General features: G+C 34.6%; 1 protein-coding gene across 4 annotated transcripts in view; it reads right to left on the bottom strand.

The window, feature by feature from the left end:
• LOC115304342 (coiled-coil domain-containing protein 7-like) overlaps window positions 1–25,107 on the bottom strand; it is a 104,962-nt gene that overhangs the window by 79,146 nt on the left and 709 nt on the right. For 3 of the 4 annotated variants that reach the window (XM_029954496.1, XM_029954492.1, XM_029954493.1), the window contains exons 2-4: window positions 21,233–21,561; window positions 19,965–20,063; window positions 14,334–14,417 (exon numbers count right to left, since the gene is read on the bottom strand). In XM_029954496.1, the coding sequence (XP_029810356.1) occupies window positions 14,334–14,417; window positions 19,965–20,063; window positions 21,233–21,511 (462 nt within the window). In that variant the 5' untranslated portion in view covers window positions 21,512–21,561. The remainder of the gene's footprint in view (window positions 1–14,333; window positions 14,418–19,964; window positions 20,064–21,232; window positions 21,562–25,107) is intronic. The other variant, XM_029954495.1, reaches the window with a different exon arrangement.

Raw genomic sequence — 25,107 nt, 5'->3', positions numbered from 1 at the left:
TTCCACCTCTATACTACAGTATACTTGAGATCCATGCAAAAAAGTAGCTACTTTTTATATAGGAAATGGATGATTAAGTCTTTGGTGCTGTAAAAGCAACCCTTTATCCAATATGTCATTTGCAAATATCTTCTCGCATTCTGCCAGTTGTCTTTTAGTTTTATTTACTGTTTCTGCTGCAGTGCAGAAGCCTTTATCTTGATGAGGTCCCAGTAGTTCATTTTTTCTTTTATTTCCCTTGCCTTTAGAGACCTGTCAAGCAAGAAATTACTGTGGCTGGGGTCAAAGAGGTTATTGCCTGTTTTCTCCTCGAGGGTTTTGGTGGTTTCCTGTCTCATATGTAGGTCTTTCATTAGTTTTGAGTTTATTTTGGTGTGTGGTGTAAGAAAGTGGTCTAGTTTCATTCTTCTACATGTTGCTGTCCAGTTCTCCCAGCACCATTTGCAAAACAGACTTTTTTCCACTGGATACCCTTTCCTGCTTTGTTGAAGATTAGTTGGCCATACCTTTAAGGGTCCAGTTCTAGGTTCTCTATTGTATTCCACTGGTCTATGTGTCTGTTTTTGTGCCAATATCAGAATGTCTTGATAATTACAGCTCTGCAGAATAGGCTAAAGTCTGGGATTGTGATGTCTCCTGCTTTGGTTTTCTTTTTCAACATTACTTTGGCTTCTCAGGATCTTTTCTGGTTCCATACAAATTTTAGAATTCTTTGTTCTATCTTTCAGAAGAATGCTGGTGCAATTTTGATAGGGATTGCATTGAACGTGTAGATTGCTTTGGATAGTATTGACATTTTAGCAATATTTGTTCTTCCAATCCATGAACATGGAATGTTTTTCCATTTCTTTGTGTCTTCTTCAATTTCTTTCATAAGTTTTCCATAGTTTTCAGCATACAGATCTTTTACCCCTTTGGATAGAATTATTCCTAGGTATTTTATGGGTTTTGGTGCAATTGTAAATGGGATCAATTTCTTGATTTCTCTATCTGTTGCTTAATTATTGGTTTATAAAAGTGCAACCTACTTCTGTACATTGATTTTTTACCCTGCGACTTTGCTGAATTCATGTATCAGTACTCAGCAGCTTTTTTGGTAGAATCTTTCAGGTTTTTCCATGTAGAATATCATGTCATCTGCAAAAAGTGAAAGTCTGACTTCTTCTTTGCCAGTTCTGATGCCTTTTATTTCCTTTTGTTGTCTGATTGCTGATGCTAGGACTTCCAGCACTATGTTAAACAGCAGTGGTGAGAGTGGACATCCCTGTCGTGTTCCTGATCTCAGGGGAAAAGCTCTCAGTTTTTCCCTGTTGAGGAAGATAGCTGTGGGCTTTTCACATAAGCCTTTTATGATGTTAAGTTATATTGCTTCTATCCCAAATTTCTTGGGGGCTTTTATAAATAAATGATGCCAGGGGTGCCTGGGTGGCTCAGTAGGTTAAGCGTCCATCTTTGGCTCAGGTCATGATCTCACCATTCCTGAGTTTGAGCCCCGCATCAGGTTCTGTGCTGACAGCTCAGTCTGAAGCCTATTTCAGATTCTGTTTCTCCTCTCTGTCTCTGACCCTCCCCTACTTGTGCTCTATCTCTCAAAAATAAATCAACATTAAAAAAATTTAAAAAGGATGCTATATTTTGTCAAATGCTTTTTCCGCCTCTATTGACAGCATCATATGGTTCTTATCCTTTCTTCTGTTAATGTGATGTATCGCATTGTTTTGCAAATATTGAACCAACCCTGCAGACCAGGAATGAATCCCACTTGATCATGGTGAATAATTCCTTTAATATATTGTTGAATTTGATTTGCTAGTATTTTGTTGAGAATTTTTGCATCCATGTTCATCAGGGATATTGGCCTGTAATTCTCCTTTTAGGAGGTCTTTTTCTGGTTTGGGAATCAAGGTAATGCTGGCTTCATATTATAAGTCTGGAAAGTTTCCTTCCATTTCTGGGTTTTTTGTTTTGTTTTGGTTTGGTTTTGGGGGGGGACAGCAGATATTAACTCTGCTTTAAATGTCTGGTAGAATTCGCTTGGGAAGCAATCTAGCTCAGGACTCTTATTTGTAAGGAGATTTTTGATAATTGATTCAATTTCTTCACAGGTTAGGGGTCTGTGCAAATTTTGTCTTTCTGTTTGAGTTTTGGTAGTGTGAGGTGTCTAGGAATTTGTCCATTTCTTCCAGGATGTCCAGTTTCTTGGTTTTTAATTTTTCATCGTATTCTATTAATTAGTTGTATTACTCTGGTGTTGGTTGTGATCTGTCCTTTGTGATTCATGTTTTATCTATTTGCATCTTCTTTCTTTTCTTTTTGAGAAGCTTTTTTTCCCCCCTGTGGGAAAGCTCTTCAATTCATTGATCTGTTCTACTGATTTTTTAGATTCTATATTGTTTATTTCTGCTCTGATTTTTATTATTTCTCTTCTTCTACTGGCCTTGGGGTTTCTTTGCTGTTCTGCTTCTAGTTCCTTTAGGTGTGCTGTTAGATTTTCTATTTAGGATTTTTTCTTGTTTCTTGAGACAGGCCTGGATTGCAATGCATTTTCCCTTAGGACTGCCTTTGCTGCATCCCAAAGGGTTTGGACTGCTGTGTTTCCATTTTTGTTTGCTTCCATATCTATTTTTTTTATTTCTTCTTTAAGTGCCTGGTTGACCCATTCATTCTTTAGTAGCATGTTCTTTAATGTCCATGCATTTGGGGTTTTCCAAGCTTTTCTTGTGGTTGATTTCAAGTTTCATAGCATTGTGATCTGAAAATATGCATGGTGTGATCTCAATTCTATTGTATATATTGAGGGCTGTTTGGTGACCCAGTATGTGACCTATCTTGGAGAATGTTCCATGTGCTTTTGAAAAGATTGTGTATTCTTTTGCTTTTGGATGAAAAGTCCTGAATACATTCTGTCAAGTCCATGTGGTCCAGTGTATCATTGAAGGCCATTGTTTCTTTATTGATTTTCTGCCTAGATGATATATCCATTGCTGTAAGTTGAGTATTAAAGTCACCTACAATTACTTTATTCTTAATAAGATTGCTTATGTTTGTGATTGAATTATATATTTTAATGCTATCAGATTGGGTGTAAAAACATTTATAATTGTTAGCTCTTCTTGATGGATAGAACCATAATTATGATATAATTCCCTTCTTCATCTCTAGTTACAACATTTAGTTTAAAATCTAGTTTGTCTGATGTAAGTATGGCTATTCTAGCTTTCTTTTGCTTCCAGTAGCATGATAGATGGTTCTCCATCCCCTCACTTTCAATTTGAGGGCATCCTCAGGTCTAAAATGAGTCTCCTGTAGACAGCACATAGATAGATCTTTTCTTTTTTATCCATTCTAATACGCTTTTTTTTTAAATTATTTTTGAGAGAGAGTGTGTGAACAGGGGAGGGACAGAGAGAGAGGAAGACACAGAATCCGAATCAGTCACTAGGCTCTAAGCTGTCAGCACAGAGCCCGCCATGGGGCTCAAACTCATGAACCCATAAGATCATGACAGGAACTGAAGTCAAACACTTAACTGATTGAGCCACGCAGGTGCTCCAGATACTCTACGTCTTTTGATTGGAGCATTTAGCCCATTTCCACTCATCATTATTTAAAGATTTGGGTTTAGTGCCATTGTGTTATCCGTAGGTTTCATGCTTGTGATGATGTTTCTGGTCCTTTTCAGTCTTTGTAACATTCCACTCACAGAGTCCCCCTTAAGATCTCTTGTAGGGCTGCTTTAGTGGTGATGAACTCCTTTAGTTGTTTGTCTGGGAAAGCCTTTATCTCTCCTTTTATTCTGAATGAAAGCCTTGCTGGATAAAGGATTCTTGGCTGCATATTTTTCCTATTCAGCACATTGAATATTCCCACCACTCCCTTCTGGCCTGCCAAGTTTCAGTGGGTAGGTCTACTACTACCCTTATGCATTTACCCTTATAGGTTAAGGTCCCTTTGTCCCTAGCTGCCTTCAGAATTCTCTCTTTATCTTTGTAGTTTGCCAGTTTCACTATACTGTGTCATGGAGAAGACCTAGTGCTGTTACATCTTAGGGGGGTTCTCTGTGCCTCCTGGATTTCGATGTCTGCTTATTTCCCCAGATTAGGGAAATTCTCAACTATAATTTGTTCAAGTAAACCTTCTGCCCCTTTCTCTCTCTCTCTTCTTTTCTTCAGGAACTCCTATAATATGGATATTATTATGTCATTGAATCACAGAGTTCTCTTATTCTCCCCACGTGGTCCAATATTTTTTATCTCTCTTTTTCTCAGCTTCACCATTGTCCATAATTTTATTTTCTATTTCACTTATTCTCCCCTCTGTCCCATCATCACTGTCACTAGATCTAGTTTATTTTGTGCTTCATTTACAGCATTTCTTCATTCGTCATGACTATTTTTTAGTTCCTTCATCTCTGCAGCAATGGATTCTCTGTCTTCTATGCTTTTTTCAACCCCAGCAATTAATCTTGACTATTACTCTAATTTTTTTTATTTTTTTATGTTTTTTAATTATTTTTGAGAGACAGAGACAGCCAGTGCAAGCAGGGGAGGGTCAGAGAGAGAGGAGATACAGAATCTGAAGCAGGCCTGGGCTCTGAGCTAGCTGTCAGCAGAGAACCCAACACAGGGCTCGAACCCACAAATGTGGGATCATGACCTTAGCCAAAGCTGGATGCTCAACCGACTGAGCCACCCAGGTGCCCCATTATTCTAAATTCTTGATCAGATATATTGTTTATATCTGTTTTTGAGCAATTCTTTAGCTGTCATTTCTTCCTGGAATTTCTTTTGAGGATAATGATTCTGTTTTGTCATTTTAGCTAGTTCTCTGTTCCTTATGTGTTTTTCATAGCTTGTTTTGTGTCCTGCACCTGTGGGCATTACTATATTAAAAAGGGTCTAATGATGTCCAGGGCCTGGCCCTTCAGGAGTTGTTGTTGGACTGTGTTACATGCTATCTGTTGTTATGATTCTGGTTGTTTTATCTCCCTACTCATAGTGGTGTTTAGACCTTCCACCAGATGTGCTTTGATCTGTTCATTTTATTAACCTTGGGAAACAAATTTTTAAAAAGGAATGGTGGTGGTGGAAGAAGCCTTATCCCTTACAAATAGAGAAATGACAGGGGCAGGGAAAAAGAAAAGAAAAGAAAATTGACCAGGCAGAAAAACTATATGGCTTAATCCAGTGAGACAGAGGAAACTAAAGGAGGAGATACAGAAGAGATGTAAAGAGAATAGATTAAATATGTCTGCTTAAACAAACCAACAACCAGAATAACAGACTAGAGAATAAGAGAAAGAAAAAGAACAGGAATATATGTATATATATTATATATATAATAAGAATTATATATATAATAATAAATATATATATATAATAAGAATTGACCAAGAATTAAATCAGAAAACGCAAAACCGCTAGGTGCCTTGGAACCAGTGGCTGCGCTGGTTTGGAGGAGAGGCTGTCTGGTTGGTCAGTGTCAATCCTGCTCTGGTAGATACTTTGTTACAGGTGCAGAGGAGTGTGGTTTGGTATAGCCAGGTCCCACCTCCACTGTGGTGGGCCCCTTGTCTGTTCCCTGAAGACCCATCTTGTTCATGATAGGGAGAAAAATGGTGACACACCAGTCTCTCCTCTCTGGTTTCCAACCCTGATGTCTTAAAGGATCCCACTCTGTGCTCCCTGGGGCAGGAAAGTGCCACTGTGCCCCACCCTCAAAGGGCCTCTGGCTCCTCACATAACTTAAATCCTGAAACTCCCACCACCCTTTACTCCTTTCTGCCCACTCCCTTCATCTCTAGCAGCCACCAGTTTGTTCTCCATATTTATGGCTCTGTTTTTGTTTGTTTGTTCATTTGTTTTGTTCTCTAGATTCTACATATAAGTAAAATAATATTGCATTTGTCTTTCTCTAACTTATTTCACTTAGCATGGAAACACTTAGAGAAACACTCTAAGTCCATCCATGTTGCCACAAATGGCAAGGTCTCATTCTTTTTTATGGCTGAGTAATATTCCTTTGCATATAGATACCACATCTTCTTTATCTATTCATCTACTGATGTACACTGGGTTGCTTCCATAGCTCAGCTATTGATTGTAAATAATGCTGCAGTGAACATGGGGATATATACATATATTTTTGAGTTAGGGTTTTTGTTTTCAAATAGGTGAAATTAGTAAAGGAAAATGAAACTAATCCAAGTAACTCATGAATACAGAATTTAACATACACCTTATACTTAGTCTTGGGCAAGAGTACTGCCAAGGGGTGGGGTAGGGGGTATTTCAAAAGAAATCATCAAGTCCTTTTAGTAGGTTTGATTTTGTAGTGATATAACAGAAGAAATCCTTAAACAATCTTATAAGTATTATAGAGTTGGACAAAAAAATAAATGTGTTGATATTAAGAGTTAGGATCCTCACTGTGGAAAGGAGTATACATATGAAATTGAGGAAGGCAAGAACAAGCCCTGAGGTGAGAGACAGGAATTAAAGATGTCTCTGAGAATTCCAGGCTTCTCAATATATCAATTCATGTATATATGTATGTATATGTGCATTTTATTTTTATGTAGGAATATGGGCACCTGAACTATGTATATGGATATGTGTGGATACTTGCATACATTTCCTAGTTCTGTCTGCTGAAATGACATAAAAGCAAAGACACTCCAGAATCACTGGGCATTTTTAACTATCAGATCTTAAGGAAACAAGACGTTATTAGCAAGATGGCAAATATGAAGTCTGAAGCTCTCCTTCCCCAACAAAGAGATGATTTAACATCAAACAAACCAAATGCCCCTGAGAAATCCAAAACCAGTTAAGTGTCTTGTACCTTATGCAAGGACAAAACCAACCACATGAAACCCCACTAAAAACACTTTATACTCTCAGCATTAACTTGCCAGAGCCTCTCCCTATCCTGACACTGCAGCACAACTGGGAAGAAATTCCCAACTCTTGTCTTCCCCTTGGGGATTGAAATGGAATAGATATTCCAAATGGAATGCATACCCAACACTCTGACATTCAGGGCAGGAGGTTGCCCAAAGGGTCAGTTTCCCTCTTGCCTCTTTCCAAGTGTTGACAGCAATAGGGTGCCAGATTGAGAATCTCTGAGAACTAAGACCATCAACCATCCACCAGAATACACGAAGCATCATAGCTTGAAGTACCAAAAATAGACACTAGGTGGAGCTCCTTACTGAAATTTATAACAGCCCCAGTGAGGCAGGTAGGGAGTACCTGCCTCCTCCAACTGGAGATTGCACACAGAAGCCCAGAAGGGAACACCTACCCAAAAAAGCCTAAGAGGTCTCCAGAATCCAAGCAGACTGAATGGAGACCTATAGGAAGTCAGACCACAAAGTGTGGAAGAGATGCCAAAATCCGAACAACAAAGAGTAACAAGACATAGAAAGAAAAAGGGAACGATGGCACATTTAAAAGAACAAATTAAATCTCTAGAAATTTTTTTTTTAATTTTTGTTTATTTTTGAAAGAGAAAAAGAGGATGAATGTGGGAGGGACAGAGAGAGAGAGAGACAGACATAGAATCCAAAGCAGGCTCCAGATTATGAGCTGTCAGCACAGAGCTATACATGGGGCCCGAACCCACGGACAGCAAGATCATGACCTGAGCCAAAGTGAGATACTCAACCGAGCCACCCAAGTGTCCCTCCAGAAACTAACTTTAAAGAGAGAGAAATATATGAATTGCTGAAGATTTCAAAATTGTCATGAGGATACTTAATGAGCTAAAGAGCACACAAGACTACCAAAGGAAATCAGGAAAACAATACATAAACATGAGAATATCAAGAGAAAAAAGAACTATGAAGAAAAACCACACAGAAATTCTGGAACTAAAGACTATAGTAATTGAATTGAAAACTCCATTACAGGAACTTGGCAGCTGACTTGACCAAGTAGAAAAAAGAATCAGAAAACTAGAAGACAAGACCTTCCAAATAGTCAAGAGAGAAAAGAAAAAGAAGTATATGAAGAAAAATAAAGACAGCCTAAAGGACATATGGGATTACCATGGAATGTGACAAAATATGAATTATGGAAACTGAATAAGGAAGAAAAGAGACATGAGCATGGAGCTTATCTGAAGAAATAATGATTAAAAATTTCCCAAATCTGAGAAGATAGACATACAAATTCAAATAGCTTAAAGATCTCCAAATAGGAAAATATCTTAAAAAATCTACACGGAGATACATCATAATAAAAGTCCTGTCAAAAGTCATGGAGATAGAATATTGTCAACAGCAAGAAAAATTGAACACATTACAAATAAGAAAGTTTACCCAGATCACCAGCAAATTTCTAACCATTGGGATTATGGGCTATAAAGAACCAAGATGATATAGTCAATGCACTGAAAGAAAAACTGTCAAACAAAAATAGTATCTTGCAAATCTGTTCTTCACATATGAGGGAGAAATCAGGACTTTCCCCTATAAGAAAGAATTGCTGAGAAGAATTCATTACCACTAGACCTTTCTTATAAGAAATCCTGAAGGGAGTCCTAAAAGTTGGAGAGAATAATAAACATCAACACAAAACCATACAAAAATATAAAATTCCCTGGTAAAAGTAAATGTGTCAACAAACATCCTGCAGCATTCTTAAATAGAGGAATAAATCATTTATAAATTTGATATAGAATTTTTTAAGATTAAAACTAATTATAAATTTAAGTCAATGGGCATGCAATGTAAAAAGAGGTAATTTATGTCATGAATAACACAAAGTAGGATGGGAAGGGATGTAAATAGTAGAGTTTTTATATGTAATTGAAGTTGTTACCAGTTTAAAATAGATTGTTATAACTTTAATAAGTTTTATATAATTGCAATGATAACCACAAAGGAAATATCTATAGAGTATAAACAAAGGGAAACAAGAAGGGAATCAAAATACATCACTACAAAAAAATCAATAAAATGCAAAAGAAGATACCAAGAGAGAAAAAGAGGAACCAAAAGCTACCAAACAGAAAGCATAAACAAAATGGCAGTAGTAAGCATCTCCTACAAGTACTATATGCTGCTCCTGAGAGGCTCTCTTTAAATCTTAGAACTCACATAGGCTCAAAGTAAAGGGCCGGAAGAAGCTATTTCATAGAAACAGGAATTCACAGGGAGCAGAGATGGCCATTCTTAGACAAAACAGAGATTAAGACAAAATTGTCAAAAAATAAAGAAAAAGATATTTATAATGATAAAAGGCCAATTCACTAGAAAGACATAACAATTATAAATATATATATACACCTAATATTAAAACACCCAAATATATGAAGCAAACACTAACAGAACTAAAGTGAGAAACAGCACGACAATAATATTAGAACATTTTAATATCTCCACTTTCAGTTATGGCAAGAACAATCAGACAGAACATGGATAAGAAACAAAGGACTAAACAATACTGTAAAATAGATATACATAACAAACATATACAGGACACTCCACCCAACAATAGCAAAATACAAGTTCTTCTCAAGCACTCATGGAACATTCTTCAAGACAGACTACATGTTAGGTTACAAAACAAGTTTTAACAAATTTAAGATCAAAATCATACAAAGCATCTTTTTAAACACAATGGTATAAAATTAGAAAGAAATAGCAGAAAGAAAACAAAAATAAAAGCCACAAATATGTGACAATTAAACAACATTATCTAGAACAATCCATGGATCAAAGAAAAAAATCATAATTTAGAAAATATCTAAAACTAAATGAAAACAAAACATAAAATACCTAAACTATGTGATTCAGCAAAATCAGTAATAAAAGTTTATAGTGGTAAGTATTTATATTTAAAATGATCACAAACTGGGACACTTGGGTTGCTCAGTCAGTTAAACATCCAACTTTTGATTTCAGCTCAGGTCATGGTCTCATGGTTCCTGAACTAAAGCCCCACATCAGACTCTGCATTAGTGCAGAGCCTTCTTGGGATTCTCTATTTCCTTCTCTCTCTGTCTCTCTGTCTCTCTGTCTCTCTCTCTCTCTCTCTCAAAAATAAACAAACATTTTAAAAACAAATAAATAAAAACATCACAATACCTTTTATCTAAAGGAACGACAACAAAAAAATTGTTTAAAGCTAGAGTTTGCAAAAGAAAGGAAATAATAAATATTTGAGCAGAAATAAATGAAATAGAGAATAGGGAAAAAAATGACACCGAGAGTTGTTTTTAAAAAGATTAATGAGGGGACACCTGGGTGGCTCAGTCAGTTAAGCATCTGACTGTTGATTTTGGCTTCGGTCATGATCTCAAGAGTTTGTGAATTCGAGCCCCGCATCGGGCTCTGTGCTGACAGTGTGGAGCTTTTTTGGGATTCTCTCTCTTCTCTCTCTCTGCCTACACCCCCCTGCTCACATTGTCTGTCTGTCTGTCTCTCTTTTTCTCTTTCTCAAAATAAATAAGCTTTTAAAAAAGATTAACGAAAGTTACAAGCTTTAGCTCGACTATGAGAAAAAGAGAATATTCAAATAACTAAAAATAGATATGAAAGAAGATACATTACAATGATATCCACTTGTCTCAAAACAAAGGATCATAAAAGACTATTAACGATTATATGCCAAAATACTGTATGATCTAGAAGCAATGTACAATTCCTAGAAACATACAACCTACCAAGGCCAAACCATGAAAAAAATGTAAAAATCTGAACAAATCTGTAACTAGTGAGGAAACTGAAGCAGTAATCAAAAATCTCCCAACAAAGAAAAACACAGAACTAGATGGCTTCACTGAGGAATTCTATCATTTAAAACACCAACCCTCCTCAAACTCTCCCAAAGAATCAAAAAGGAGGAAACTCTCCCAAACCTATTTCATGAGGCCAGCATTATCCTGATATCAAAGCCAAAAAAAAGACACAAGAATACTACAGACCAATATCCCTGATTAATAATGATGCAAAAATCTTAAACAAAAACTAGCAAACAGAATTCAAAAGCACACGAAAAGGTAAAATCAAATAGGATTTATGTCTGGAACACAAGCCTGGCTCATTATTAGAAATAACATGAAACAATGTAATACACCACATAAACAAATGAAGGACAAGGACCACATGATCATCTCAATAGATTCAGGAAAATGTTTTGGTAAAATTCAACTTGTTGGTTAAAAATATCTCAATAAACTAAGACTAGAAAAACTAACTCAGCATAAAAATCCATATATAAACAGGCCACAACAAAGAGCATATTCACTGGGGAGAGAATAATTGCTTTTTCTCTAGGATCAACGACAAGGCAAACCTGCCCATCTCACCAACATAGTACTGGAAGTTCCAAAGAATTAAAAAAGAAAAATAATAAAAGATATACAAATTAGAAAAGAAAAGTAAAATTATCACTGTCTACAAATGACATGATCTTATATGTAGGAAACCCTAAATATTACACACACACACACACACACACACACACACACACACAATGTTAGAACTAATAATTTCAGCAACATTGCAGAATACAAAAGCAACACTCAAAAATCATGTTATACAGTATTTCTGTATGTTAACAATGATCAATCCAAAAAAAAATTTAAGAAAAGAATCTAGGGGGCACCTGGGTGACTCTGTTGATTAAACATCCGACTTTGGATCAGATCATGATCTCACAACTCGTGGTTTCAGCCCTGTGTCACATCAGGCTCTGTGCAGACAGCTCAGAGCCTGGAGCCCTCTTTGGATTCCGTGTCTCCCTCGCTCTCTGCCCTTCTTCCCCCACGCTTCCTCTCTCTCTCTCTCTCTCTCTCTCTCTCTCTCTCTCTCTCTCTCTCAAATAAATAAACATTAAAAAAAGAAAAAAGAATCTAATTGACTATAGCATCAAAAACCTAAAAATATTTAGGAATAAACCAAACCAAGGAAGTAAAAGATATATACACAGAAAACTAGAAAACATTGTTAAAGAAATCAATGAAGATACAAATAAATGAAAAGACATCCCATGCTCATGGATTGGAGGACTTAATATTGTTAAAATGTTCATACTATCCAAAGTGATCTACAAATTTCAGTCCAATCCCTGTAGAAATCTAATGGAATGTTTTTAATAGAAAAAACGTACTAAACTATATATGGAATCTCAAGATACCCTCAATACCCAAAACAATCTTGTAAAAGAAAAACAAGGTCAGGGGCCTCAAACCTCCTGAGTTTGAAATATACTGCAAAGCAATTGTAATTAGGAATGTGACTTACTGGCATAAAGACAGATACATATATACGTACACCTAAAACTGATACAGTTTTATTACATCATAGTTCAATTATATCTCCATTTTTTAATTAAAATTAAAAATAACCTGAAACAAATGTAATGTTGTGTGTCAACTATACTTCAATAAAAAATAAAACAAAAAATTTTAAATATAGATAAAAAGACGATTAGAACAAAAAGACCTGAACAGACTTTTTTTTTTCCCAAAGACATACAAATGGGCAACAGATACATGAAAAGGCGCTTGACATCCTAACCATCAGGGAAATGCAAATCAAAATCACAATGAAATATTACCTCATACCTGTTAGAATGGCTATTATCAAAAAAAATAAAACAATTGTTGACAAAAGATTTGGAGAGAGCTCTTTCTGCCCAGGGGTACTGTCCCATGCTTTAATAAAATCACTCTTTGGTGCATGCACGCACACACACGCACGCACGCACGCGCGCGCACACACACACACACACACACACACACATATATAAATATTTGGAGATAAAGGAACTGTGTACGCCGTTGGTGGGACAGGAAATTGGTATGGCAACTATGGAAAACAATATGAAGACTCCTCAAAAATTTAAAAACAGAACTACCATATAATCTAGCAATTCCACATCAAAATATATATCCAAAACAAAGAGTGTCTCAAAGAAGTACCTGCACTCCCACGTTCACCGCAGTACTCACAATAGCCAAGCTATGGGAACGTACGTGCACCAAATCCACAGTAACAGAGAACAGAACGGTGATTACCAGGGGCTGGGGGTTATAAGGAGTTAGTGTGGTTTAAAAATTTTTTTAAGTTTATTGAGCCACCAGGTGCCCCAGGAGTTACTGTTTAATGCCTACAATTTCAGTGTTGTAAGATGAAATGAGTCTGAGATGGATGGAAGTGATGGTTGCACCATATTAATGTATTTAATATCACTGAACTATACACTTTAAAAATGGTTACTGTAGTCCAGTTTTATGGTATATGTATTTTGCCACAATAAAAAATTAGAAAAAATATGTATCAACATACACATAAGTGAACGTGCATATACACATGTGTGTATACATACACTAACAGCCCACTAGAAAACATGTTCTAAAACATTAATGGTGCAAACATACAAAGTTGAGATTATAAGTAGTTTGTTTTCCTATATACTTTTCTCAATTTTTCAAATTTTCCACAGTGATATGTTTATATTCAGGGGGCACTTAGATGGCTCATTTGGTTGAGTATCCAACTCTTGATTTTGGCTCAGGTTATGACCTCACAGTTTGTGGCTTTGAACCCTGTGTTGGGCTCTGTGCTGATAGTGCAGAAATTGCTTGAGATTCTCTGTCTCCCTCTCTTTCTACCCCTGCCCTGCTCTCTCTCAAAAATAAATAAATAAACATTTAAAAAATTTTAATAATAATATGTTTACAATCAGATAAAACATAATAAATGCTATTTTCCAAAACTCAAAAAATAATAAAATGCCTGCCAAATAGTATGTACAATATTATTCTATTTTTCCTAAATGTTTACAACTTTGGAAAAACAGGAAGGGAAACAAAAATATGTTAACAATAGTTGGTTATCTTGGGGAAATAAGTTTATGGTAATTTTTGTTTTCCTCTTCATGCACGTTTTTGAAATTTTTGTTAATTATGACACATTGCTTTTGTAATATAAATTAGCTTATTAAAAACACTAAAATAAAAATATTGATACTATATTTTCACTTATAAATATGAAAATACTAATGACTCTATCAATGCAGTAAAGGAAAATTCACAGATCTAAATGCCTATGTTAAGAATTAAAAAAATAAATAATACTTCCTAATGCCTTTTATAACTCATTAAGGCATTGTATCTAGACTAATATTGCTAAATGGATTATTAAACCCAAGCTCAAACAACAACTATAGCTTTAAAATATTTTATTACTATAATTATTTTAATGGCAACCATTTTAATAAATTAAAATAAAATGTATTAAGATAAAATATACTAACAGTAATAAATTATTAAAATAATAAATAATGTTTTATACTTGATAGTTTACATAGAATACATACATTACGTTCTTCCTTAGCTGCTTCTTCCAACTGAGCTGCAAATTGTGAACAACATACCAAGAATGAATTCAGATCATCCCCAACCTTTTGAAAAGAATAACAAAACAAAGTTACTTTTACTTCAGAATCCATATGCATGCCCATCTATATTTTAGTACATTTAATTATTTTTAAAAATAATTTTTGTCTATAATTTATGTCCCTTCAAACATATAAGACAAGAAATCATGCTCCAAATGCTATACTAGCAAATTCTTCCAGAAAGCGGGAGAGAGTGCATTCTGGGGAGTGTCCCATGAATGACCTACCCAGCCTGCTTCTCTTCTCATTCTCCTCTACATAGTTGCAGAAAATCAAGCATCCCAGATTTAGACTCCTGAAATTTTTGAGCAGCCAAAAATGTAGCAGTTCTGTATATACCTTATAAATATCTCTTTGTGTTAGAAAATGAATGCTAATTATAACTTCTAAACTAAGTCCAGTTGCCAAGAGCTGAAGTCTTTCACCCTCACTTAATAAGCAAATGAAGACTTTTAGGAAAAACTAGTGACAGATTAAAATGTCACAATGACTGAATCTTTTATAGTAGAGTGGTGATTTGTAAATCAGAGATGACCTATGATAAATCTAGATGCTTATATACAGTAGGCTTCTCCTAGAGTGTTCTTCATGAGGAATATGTTCATTCAACATCACATTTTAAAACATACTCACAGGCTCATGTATTTTTTTGTCATAGTAAAGACCTATACCCATATAGAAGAGGGGGAAAACTGAATTAGTAATTCAAGAGAGTAAGAAAATGAAAGAACAAGAGTTACTAATCATAAATATGAGACCATATGCACCCTTGAGGATTGTCTTCTATTCATATTTAGAAACCACAAATATAGAGATTGATTTTATTAGGGTTGCAGTTTAACAAAATAAAATCAATAAAGCATGGCAGGGCAAGAGAGTTAAGTACATATGCATGGGAGCAATAATAATAAGGGACCATGGAATTTAAGTGAGGTAAGTAAGAACAGAAGGAGTATTTGGGACAGTAAAAGGTAATAGGATGAATGGATTATAGTTCCCAATGGAATCAAAGGACTTTTGAGAGTCCAAATATTAGACACACTAAGCGGGAAAGAGAAGAGGTACTGACCAGAAATCAAGATGATTGAAACTTAAATTATGGAAAAGTTACAGTTATTGGTTATGACAAAGATTAAAGGGTATCATCTTGTTGGTTAAATGCTGACATAGGATAGAAGATGAGGTCATTGGACTGAACTGAGAGGCCACACTATTTGGAAAGATCTTCTACGTGGATATTAAAATCATCAAAAATTATGACAATAGTGTTGTAAGACAAATAGAATACCAGTATAATAGAGAATATTAGTTGCCTACTAACAGCAATGTGCATAGCTAGTAATAATAATAATAAATTTCCCAGCCTCCTTTACCAATAAAGGTAGCCATTGTCCCAATTGGGCCAATGAGACAAAAAGATATTGTTGGGCAGCACTTCTAAAAACATCTTTAAAAGGGAAACAGAAATGTCACATAATTCACAATTATGATGTGAAAAGGTATGAGAGGTCTTCACTTCAGTGTTAACATCCAAAAAGGAAAAATATATAAAATTATATAATTGGGTTTTTCCTTGAGGATACTGAAAAGGATGGGATATAAGGAAGTTTTGATGAATTGAATTCCACAGAACACTTTGCTGCTGAGCAAAGAACCAAAGCCATATCCAAACTCAAAGGTAGCAAGCACGGTGGTGAAAGCAGAGCAGCTGGCCTAGTGTGTGCCAAACGCGCCAAGTCAGCAAAGTCAAAGCGCAGGCCTGCCATTGACAAACAGAATTCCAAGTATGAAGAAAAAACAGCTGAGCCTTTGGCAGCCATTTAGGTTGACAGAGAGACTAGAATGAGAAAACCTCCCAAGGCAAATTACTCAATCCAACCGTTTTTCTTCTACCAAACCACTCCCAATCTCGATTTTGCCATAAAGGCAGCAGGAAAGGAGGCCTACATACCCATTAGGAATGGTCTGAATTAAAAAGATTGACAATACCAATTCTGGTAAGAATATACAGCTACTCTCATAGAGAGCTGGTGGGAATATAAAATGGTTCTGCCATATTGGGAAACAGTTTGGCAATTGCTCATAAAGCCAAACACTTATCTGTAACTCACCAATCCTATTCCAAAGCAATTATCCAAGATGAATAAAAACATATATCCTCACAAAGACTTGTACACAAATGCTCATAGAAGCTTCACTCATAATAGCCAAATAGCTACTGGATCCAATCTCCTAAATGCTTATTAACTGGTAAATGGATTAACAAACTGTGGTATAACCCTACAATGGAATACTCTCCACATTAAAGAAACAAACTGCTGATACATAGAACAAAATGGATGAATCCCAAAAAACATGAAGTGGGGAAGGCTAGATATAATAGATATATAGATATAATAGATATAATAACATATATTATATGTTTTTTTATTTATATGACATTCTAGAGAAGGCCAAAGTATAGTGATAGATCAGTGATAGTGTGGAGCCAGGGTGGGAGGAAAGAACTGCCGTAGACAGGGCACAAGGAAGCTTTTTGGGATAATGAAATGTTTTATATTTTGACTGGCAATTTCACAACTATAAAAAGGAGGAATTAAAAACCAGAGAAATCTCATTCTGCATGTTCTTGTGGTAACTGTATTTGAAGCTCCACCAGAAATGAACCAAAATGTGAACCAAAAGTATTTAAAATCAGAGTTCAAACTCTTGTCTGCTAAAATACTGGCAAGATCAAATAAATCAACCCCTGAGGGGAAGCAGCAATATGTAAGATTACGGGTTAAACAAATCAAACAAGAACTCAATTACACTATGGATCAGTTCCTACTGAAATCAATTCTAAGAAGAATGAGATTGATTAGTTTTTTATGCTGAATGTCAGAAAGGAAACAGTAAGCATTCCCTGGAAAATAAAACATTGTATCACAATTTCCAATGTTTTTCTAAATATAATGGTTGGGATATAACTTTTAAAAATTACAAAATAATGAAGAATCAGAAAAACACAATCCATAATCAAAAGAAAAAAATCATAGAAAGAAACACACTGATGATCCAGATACTGAAAATTGGCAGACAAAAATTTTTTAAACTCTGTTAAGAATTTGCAGGAAAATATTGGTAAACTAGTAAAGAGATGGATAATAGCAGGAGAAATATAAAACCCCCTAAAAAGTAACCAAAAGATAATCCTAAACGTGAAATCTATGATATTTGAAATAAAAATTTCATTGGCTAGAGCTAGCAGCAGATCAGATACCACAGAAAGGAATGGTGAATTTGAAGACAGAATAGCATATATTGCCCAAACTAAATCACAGAAGGAGAAAACATTGAAATAAATGAACAGAGTGTGAGTAACTTCTTACACATTAACAAGCATTCTAATATACGTGTAATTAGAGTCTCATAAAAAAAAGGATCAGAGAGGCGATAAAATATGTAAAAAAATTAATGAAAATTTCCAAATTTGATGAAAAACGTCAACTCACAGACTCAGCTTGATGAACCCCAAACAGAATAAATATACAGAAAGCCTCAGCTAGGCATATCTTATCAAACTGCTTATCAAAAACACAGGAATACAAAAAAACAGAGTGAGGTAAATATTATCATGCTGCTATAAAGTTCTCACATTAGAAATGAAGTGTATAACTCCAGATAGATTGCAATAAATTTAAGTACATGGTGAATTCCTAGAGCAAGCACACAAAAAAAATTGCTACAATAAAAAAAAGAAATGAAATAAAATGCTAAAATACTCATAATTAACCCAAAATAAAACAGAAGAGAGTAAAGGAACAAAGATGATCTGAAACAAAAAGAAAGCAAATAGAAGGATAGTAGACCTAATTCACATTACTTCATTAATGTTTCATTTTAATGAATTCATTAGATAATACACTTAATTGTATCAATTAAATGTAAATAAATTAAGCCCATTAAAAGACAGAGATTGTCAGACTAGATAAAAAACAAGATTCAACTACATTCTATCTCAAAAACACACAGTAAATGCATAGTCATACCTTGAAAATAAAATGTAACATGTAATGACTAATCATAAGAATGTTGATATCAGACAAAGAGGCATCAGAACACAGAACTGTAACAAAAATAAAAAATAATTTTGGACTTGCAGATCTGGTCATCAAGGACTAGGCCCATTACTCTGATCATCCCTCCTACAATTCAAATACCATGGATGGCACAACAAACCAACACAGAAAAATTCTGAAAGGAAGAAAAAGAAAGGCAGAGATCTCAAAACTTGAGGAATACATGAATTCTTTTGGTTTTCTTTTTACCTACATATTAAACAGATAGGACACACCGGAAAAGCCTGAAACCTGGAATTTCCAATAAGCACAGACTGAAAACAAACAAATAAACAAAGAAAAGCCAAAGGACTATAAAAAGGGATCTCTAGCATAACCAAAACCTTTTTGACAATGCCTATCCTACTTGAGCCGAACACCAAGAATAAGCTACACCTGCTATCTCTATGTGTCAACAGGACTGAAATGTGGCAGTGAAAATTGGCCATCCCATTCCCCCACCAGAGTAGTGTTCGTGAGACCAAACAAGGAACTGAAGTGCCACTCTTATCTGAAATTAGCAGTCAAACTGAGCCAAATATCTGCTCTCATCACTATTATTAAATATAATACCTGAAGCTAGAGCCAGCACAAGAAAAATAAATAAGCATTGAGACTGACTAGGAAGATGTAAACTTGTCTCTATTTGAAGATGACATAATTGTCTATGTAGAAAATCCCAAAAAAATCTATAGAAAAACTAGAATTAAAAAATACACTGAACAAGTTTGTAAGATATAAGATCAACAGATAAAAATCAGTCATATTTCTATCTACTTGTTACAAAATATGGAAACTAAAGAACAATGCCATTAAAATTGTTCCAAAAAATCATGAATTATTAATGCACAAAATCTAACAAACCATGTACAGGATCTGTATGAGGAAAATTACAAAATGATGATGAAAGAAATCAAACAAAACCTGTACAAATGGAAAGACTTACTATGTTTATGAACTCAAAGACTCAACATAGGTGTTTTATCACATGGAGCCAGACTCAATCCCTAACTAACAAAAGTAATTATAAAATATAAAAATAATACTCTACAAGCAGTGTTTTAAAGTACAGTTGAATATTATGAAATATATAAAATAATTCATCTCATCAGTAGGTTAAAGGAGAACCACAGACTTAATCACCTTAATATATACTTATATGTACCAGATATTTGTTAAACTTCAATAACTTCTTGGGGTTTTTTATTTAGCAAAATATAAATAGAAGAATACTTTCTTAACATGATAAAGAATATGCATCTCAAACCAATAAGAAACCAAATGTTTAAAAATTAAACGGAACAGGCATTAGCAATAAAAATACATTTGAAATAGAGATGTGTCTGGATCCTTTTTGTGGATGGGCATTCATTCTGAGGACTTAAATGGATTCCAAAAGAAAATCTTAACCCTTTTCAGTGTTAAATGTTTCTACATTAGGGTTACGTACACTTACAGATAAAGTTAATTCCTCATGTTCAGGCTTCACAACTGATTTTTCTCCATCTACAATGCAAAATCCATAGGCTTCCTCCAAAGAAGAAACAACCTTTGAGTAAATCAAAAAATTTTTTTTATTTTTATAATTTTATGTAAATTATACATAAATTTATTAAGTGTAAAAAGACATTTAATCAAACATGTCAGGACCTCCTTAGCAATAAGACTTCTTTCTGCCAATGCCACAAACTTAAACTTTTCATCTCACACCCCGTCTCATATCACCCTGAAGAAATGATGAGAAACAGTCCTCAACTCTACTCTGTGAGAAAGTCCCTACGACTCCCATTTCTGTGTTGACAGGCATGTAAAAGACAATCTAAGAAAAGCTGAAGCATCAACTCCACTTGTCACCAAAGTATTTCCTCAAACTTTGACAGTCTCAACTTTCTTCTTTGAAAAGAAGAGGACAAAATGGAAATGGAAATCAGAGAGCAATAGACTTTTTTAAGGAAATTCTCTGAGCTAACCTCCCAAACTTTAAGCAAACCTGTATTTTGAAAATTTGACAAACTATATTCTTTTTATATTTGTGCCACCCCCTCATTGTTCTCATTTGGCATGTCGTACATTCATAATTCAATTCTGGATAACTGTGCAAAGAGAAACTCAGGAAAAAAAGGAGATTCTCTTCCTCAACACTAAGAGCTAAAGTTTCTAAAGTGCTGAGAAGAGTGAACATAGCAGGAACGAACCAGAAAGGACTATCATTACAAAGATCTGCATGCAAGATTGGCCTTGGACTGCTGCTCAGAACTTGGATTTCATGAGTGTTCCCATCATTCACTGATAACAGTGGCTCCTTGTCCTTAAACTGTTTGCACAAACAATGTGGTTTATGCTAAATATTTTTTCAGGGATTATGGAATTTTGGTACATGCTGAGCAAAGTACCTAGATGAGCAATCCTCAATAAAACCCTGGGCACTGAGTCTCTAATGAGCGTCTCCAAAAGACATTTCACATGTGCTGTCATAGTTTGTTGTTGGAGGAATTAAGCACATCCTGTGTGACTTTAAAGGAAGAGAATCTTGGACTTAGCTTCCTCCAGACTTCATAAGCCTTTTCCTTTTGCTGATTTTGCTTTGTATGTTTCCACTGTAGTAAATCTTAGCCATCAACAGGACTATGTTTTCAGTCTAGTGGACTTTCCTAACAAATCACTAAGCCTGGGGATGGTCATGGAAACCCCAAACACAGGGACCAACAAGTGTCTTACCATCTTTAGATGTTTGGTAATTTTCCTGATCAATTCATCTTCTGCTATTAACTCCTTTGTCTTACTTGATGGAATGGGCAAAGCATACCTTACAATGGATTCCCCTGTTGGTGGAGATCCTAAGACCATTGGTTCAAGTTTATCATATACTAATTTTGCACTATGTTTTTCCTTTGGTTTAGGTGACAATGGTGAAGTAAATATTCGTTTTTTGTAAGTTAATTCTGGAACATTTGCCAATTTATTACTAGAGACTGACAGATGTTTTGCTGACTTCATTTTGTTATTTTACGTCACTTCCAAGTTATAGGTGAAAAACGTATTCCTCCCTGTAAATAAAACATTAAGATTTCAGATGAAAAACTAGGTGAAAAAAAATTTTGTTTAATCCCAAAATCAACACTGCAGAAATTACAAAATGGAGAGGAAAACATTTCTAACAACAATTAACAAACAAACAAAAAACAAACCTGTGAGAAATCCTTAGAGGTGACTGAAGGCTGATTTATATATGAGTATTTAGTATGGGAAGTGAAGAAATGGAAGAAGACAGTGGTAGAATGAGAGAATTTCTTTAGAAAACTTTAAAATTTTACTCTTACCTTTCTCTCATTTTTTGAAGTAATATATGACCTTTATATCTATGATTATTTACATAGGAATAATAGCCTAGACCCAGGGAATCAACAAAGCAATATCAAGGCAGCACCAAAGTCATGCTGTGTCCCCCCAAAAATATATTCAAGTTCTAACCCCTGGCACCAGTGAATATGACCATATTTGAAAAAACCATATTTGCAGATGAAACCAAGTTAAGATTAGAGTGGGCCCTAAATCCAATGACTGGTATCATTATAAGAAAGACAAAGACACAGGCACATAGACATATAGAGAAAAAGGTCATGCAATGACAAACACTGGAGTAAATCAGCTACAAGCTGAAGAATGTTAAAGATTGACAGCATCCTTGCCAGAAGCAAGGGAAATTCTTCCCTCGAACCTTTAGAAGGAGCATAGCACTGCAAACACCTTGATTTCAGACTCTTAGACTCTGGAACTGTGAGAGAACAAATTACTACTGTTTTAAGCAACCTAGTTTGTGGTATTTTCTTATGGCAGCCCTAGAAAACAAATATACACAAAAAATTTCCCTAAATTTGATGGGAGGGACAGAGACTATGGCCTGGTTTTTTATCATTTCATAATAATAGCTTTCCAGACAAAAGAAGCTGACTCCCAAGGGCATATGAGCTCACAGGTAAAAATAACTTGACACCTGAAAAATATAAGATTTGCAAAAGAAAAAAAAACTAAAAGAAAAGGTCCAGGGGCACATGGCTGGCTCAGTCCAAAGAGCATGAGACACTTGATCTCGGGGTTATAAGTTCGAGCCCCATGTTGGATAAATAAATACATACATGCATATATACATACGTACATACATACATACATGCTGTTTAAGAAGAAAGTTTAAAAAAAATAAACCAAAAATACACACAAACAGAATATTAGCAATATAAAAGGTACATGGGTATTTTTTAAAGACTCAGGTAGAAATACTACAAATGAAAAATATACTAAACATATTGATCACAGAAAAATACTCCTGAAGAATAAATTAGGTAAATGAAAGATTAGATTGACATGTTCTGCCAGAAAGCAGCAGAAAAGGATAAAGAGATAGAAATGAAAAAGAAAATAAGAGATATGTAGAGGAATTATACAAATACCAAAAACAGATAAAAGAAGATCCAGTGAGGGAAAAAAATGAAATGGACAGGAGGAAATATTTGAAGAAATAATAAAGATAAATTTCTCAGATTGAAGAATAGTGGAAACCACAGATCAAAAGTGTTCACAAAATACCAAAAAGGAAACAGATAAAGAACAAAACAGTTAATAAAATGTAAAAACCTAAAAAATAAAAATCTGAAAGCTTTCAGAAAGAGCATATAACCTAAAAAAGAGGAAGAATTACCAGCAAGTTTTAATAACATTTCTTTTCAATGGAATTTATATTTTGTCTAAATTGCAAGCCCTCTGGATGCGGAACCTAGCTGGAGAATACAAATGGATGCAAAGATTAGCAGTATTCATCACATATCTTGAACATGAATAAAGTAAAATAGATACCATGAGTAAATATTAAAAGTTAATATCAGATTTGAAAGAAATTTAAATAATTAGCAATCCTATGAAAATTGTGAAAATATAGGCTTGCATTTGTTGACAACATATAAACATGATTAGATTTTTGGAGAAGTAGTACCTAGTATAATAAATTATACTAATAAATTTTAAAAGACTGATAATTGGTATTTTTTTTATTTGGCAGAAACCATGGAAAAATCAATGGTATCCTGTTAACATGTTTATGCAAAATACAAATATCAACATCAAAAATCATAGACTATTTTAGGAAGTAAAATAAAAACCAAATAATAAATATTATATGATACATTATAAATAAAATCAGTTTCAATAATGTTTTTAAAAGCTAATTATTTCTCAATTATTATGGACACAATCCCTTAGGTAAACCACAGAAAGCACATAAAAATTATTGATATAATTGTAGATTTCCAAAATGCAAAGATTTTTATATGTGAACATATATTAGGATTTTAACCAAGAGCTAACAGAGCTGGAGAAGAATCATACACATGTTTAGGAGATTACTTTCCAAAAAAATAAAATTAAGAAAATATATATTATAGAATATCTAATTTAATAGCAATACAATGCCTCAAATATGTATGAGAAAAAACAAAATACTCAAAAAATGAAAATTTTGTAATTCTTTGCACAACTTGTCAACACATTTTTTTAACTTGGTAGTGAATGATAGAACAAAAATATCTTCTGACAACACTGAAAATTTTTCATTCACAAACTGGACAACTGTCTTATTGTTGTAACGAAATACTGCATAGTTAATTGAAAACAGTTGTCAAACATAATTTTTAAATCATAGTCAAACAAGTATTGGGAAAGACTATTTGATATCATGTCACTAAAAATCCATTTGAAAGAAGAATGCAGTGCTTTTGGACACTGTTGACAATAATAAATATATATATTGTAGACCAAAAGCCAAAGTTCCCTGTTGGAAAATATCCCAATTTATATTTTTCTAATATTAATGGTGGCATAATGTTTTAAATAAAGTTAATGTAATAAGTGATACAAAAACTAAAATTTACAAAATTGAAAGGCATCAGAAGAATTTCAAAGAAATTATATTGCCAAAGACAATCCATCAAAAGCATCAGGTCTGAGACAGGACAAGCAAACAAGATTTAAGAATGAGTGACCAATGAGCCAGAAGGTAAAACCAGGAGAGGATGTATTGAAAATAAAGTGGAAAAAAAACTTATGACTAAGTGATGAACCGCATCAAATGTTGGGCAGGTAAGATGAGGACTAAGAATTAACCACCGGATTTAGCAACAAGGAGGTAGGTCATTTTTGACCTAAAAGGACAGCAACAGTTTCAGAAGTGATGGAGGTGAATGCCTGAAATATGGGCAAAAGGAAGATGTTTTAAAGAGAAAGGTTAACATGTCTGTATGCTGTCATAGGTTGAATTACTCCCTCTTCCCAAAAATATGTTCAAAGCCCAACCCCAGAATCTGTAAATGTGACGTGATTGGGAAATAAGATGGAATCAAGTTAAGATGAATTCAAACTGGATTAGCGTGCGCCCTAACCCGAGCGGTGTGCTTCCTGCAAGGAAGAAACAGACACGCACGCCTACAGGGGGAACACCTTGCGAAGACAGAGGCAGCGATGAGAGCAAGGAGTCTGAGGGATACCTAATGGCAGCGGTCACCAGAAGCTGGGAGGAAACTGGGAACAAATTCTCCCTCAGCGCC

Source organism: Suricata suricatta, chromosome 10 (assembly GCF_006229205.1).
Source record: "Suricata suricatta isolate VVHF042 chromosome 10, meerkat_22Aug2017_6uvM2_HiC, whole genome shotgun sequence".
Classification (NCBI taxonomy): domain Eukaryota; kingdom Metazoa; phylum Chordata; class Mammalia; order Carnivora; family Herpestidae; genus Suricata; species Suricata suricatta.
Note: the sequence above shows the minus strand (reverse complement) of the source record. Positions and strands in the feature narration are given on the sequence as shown.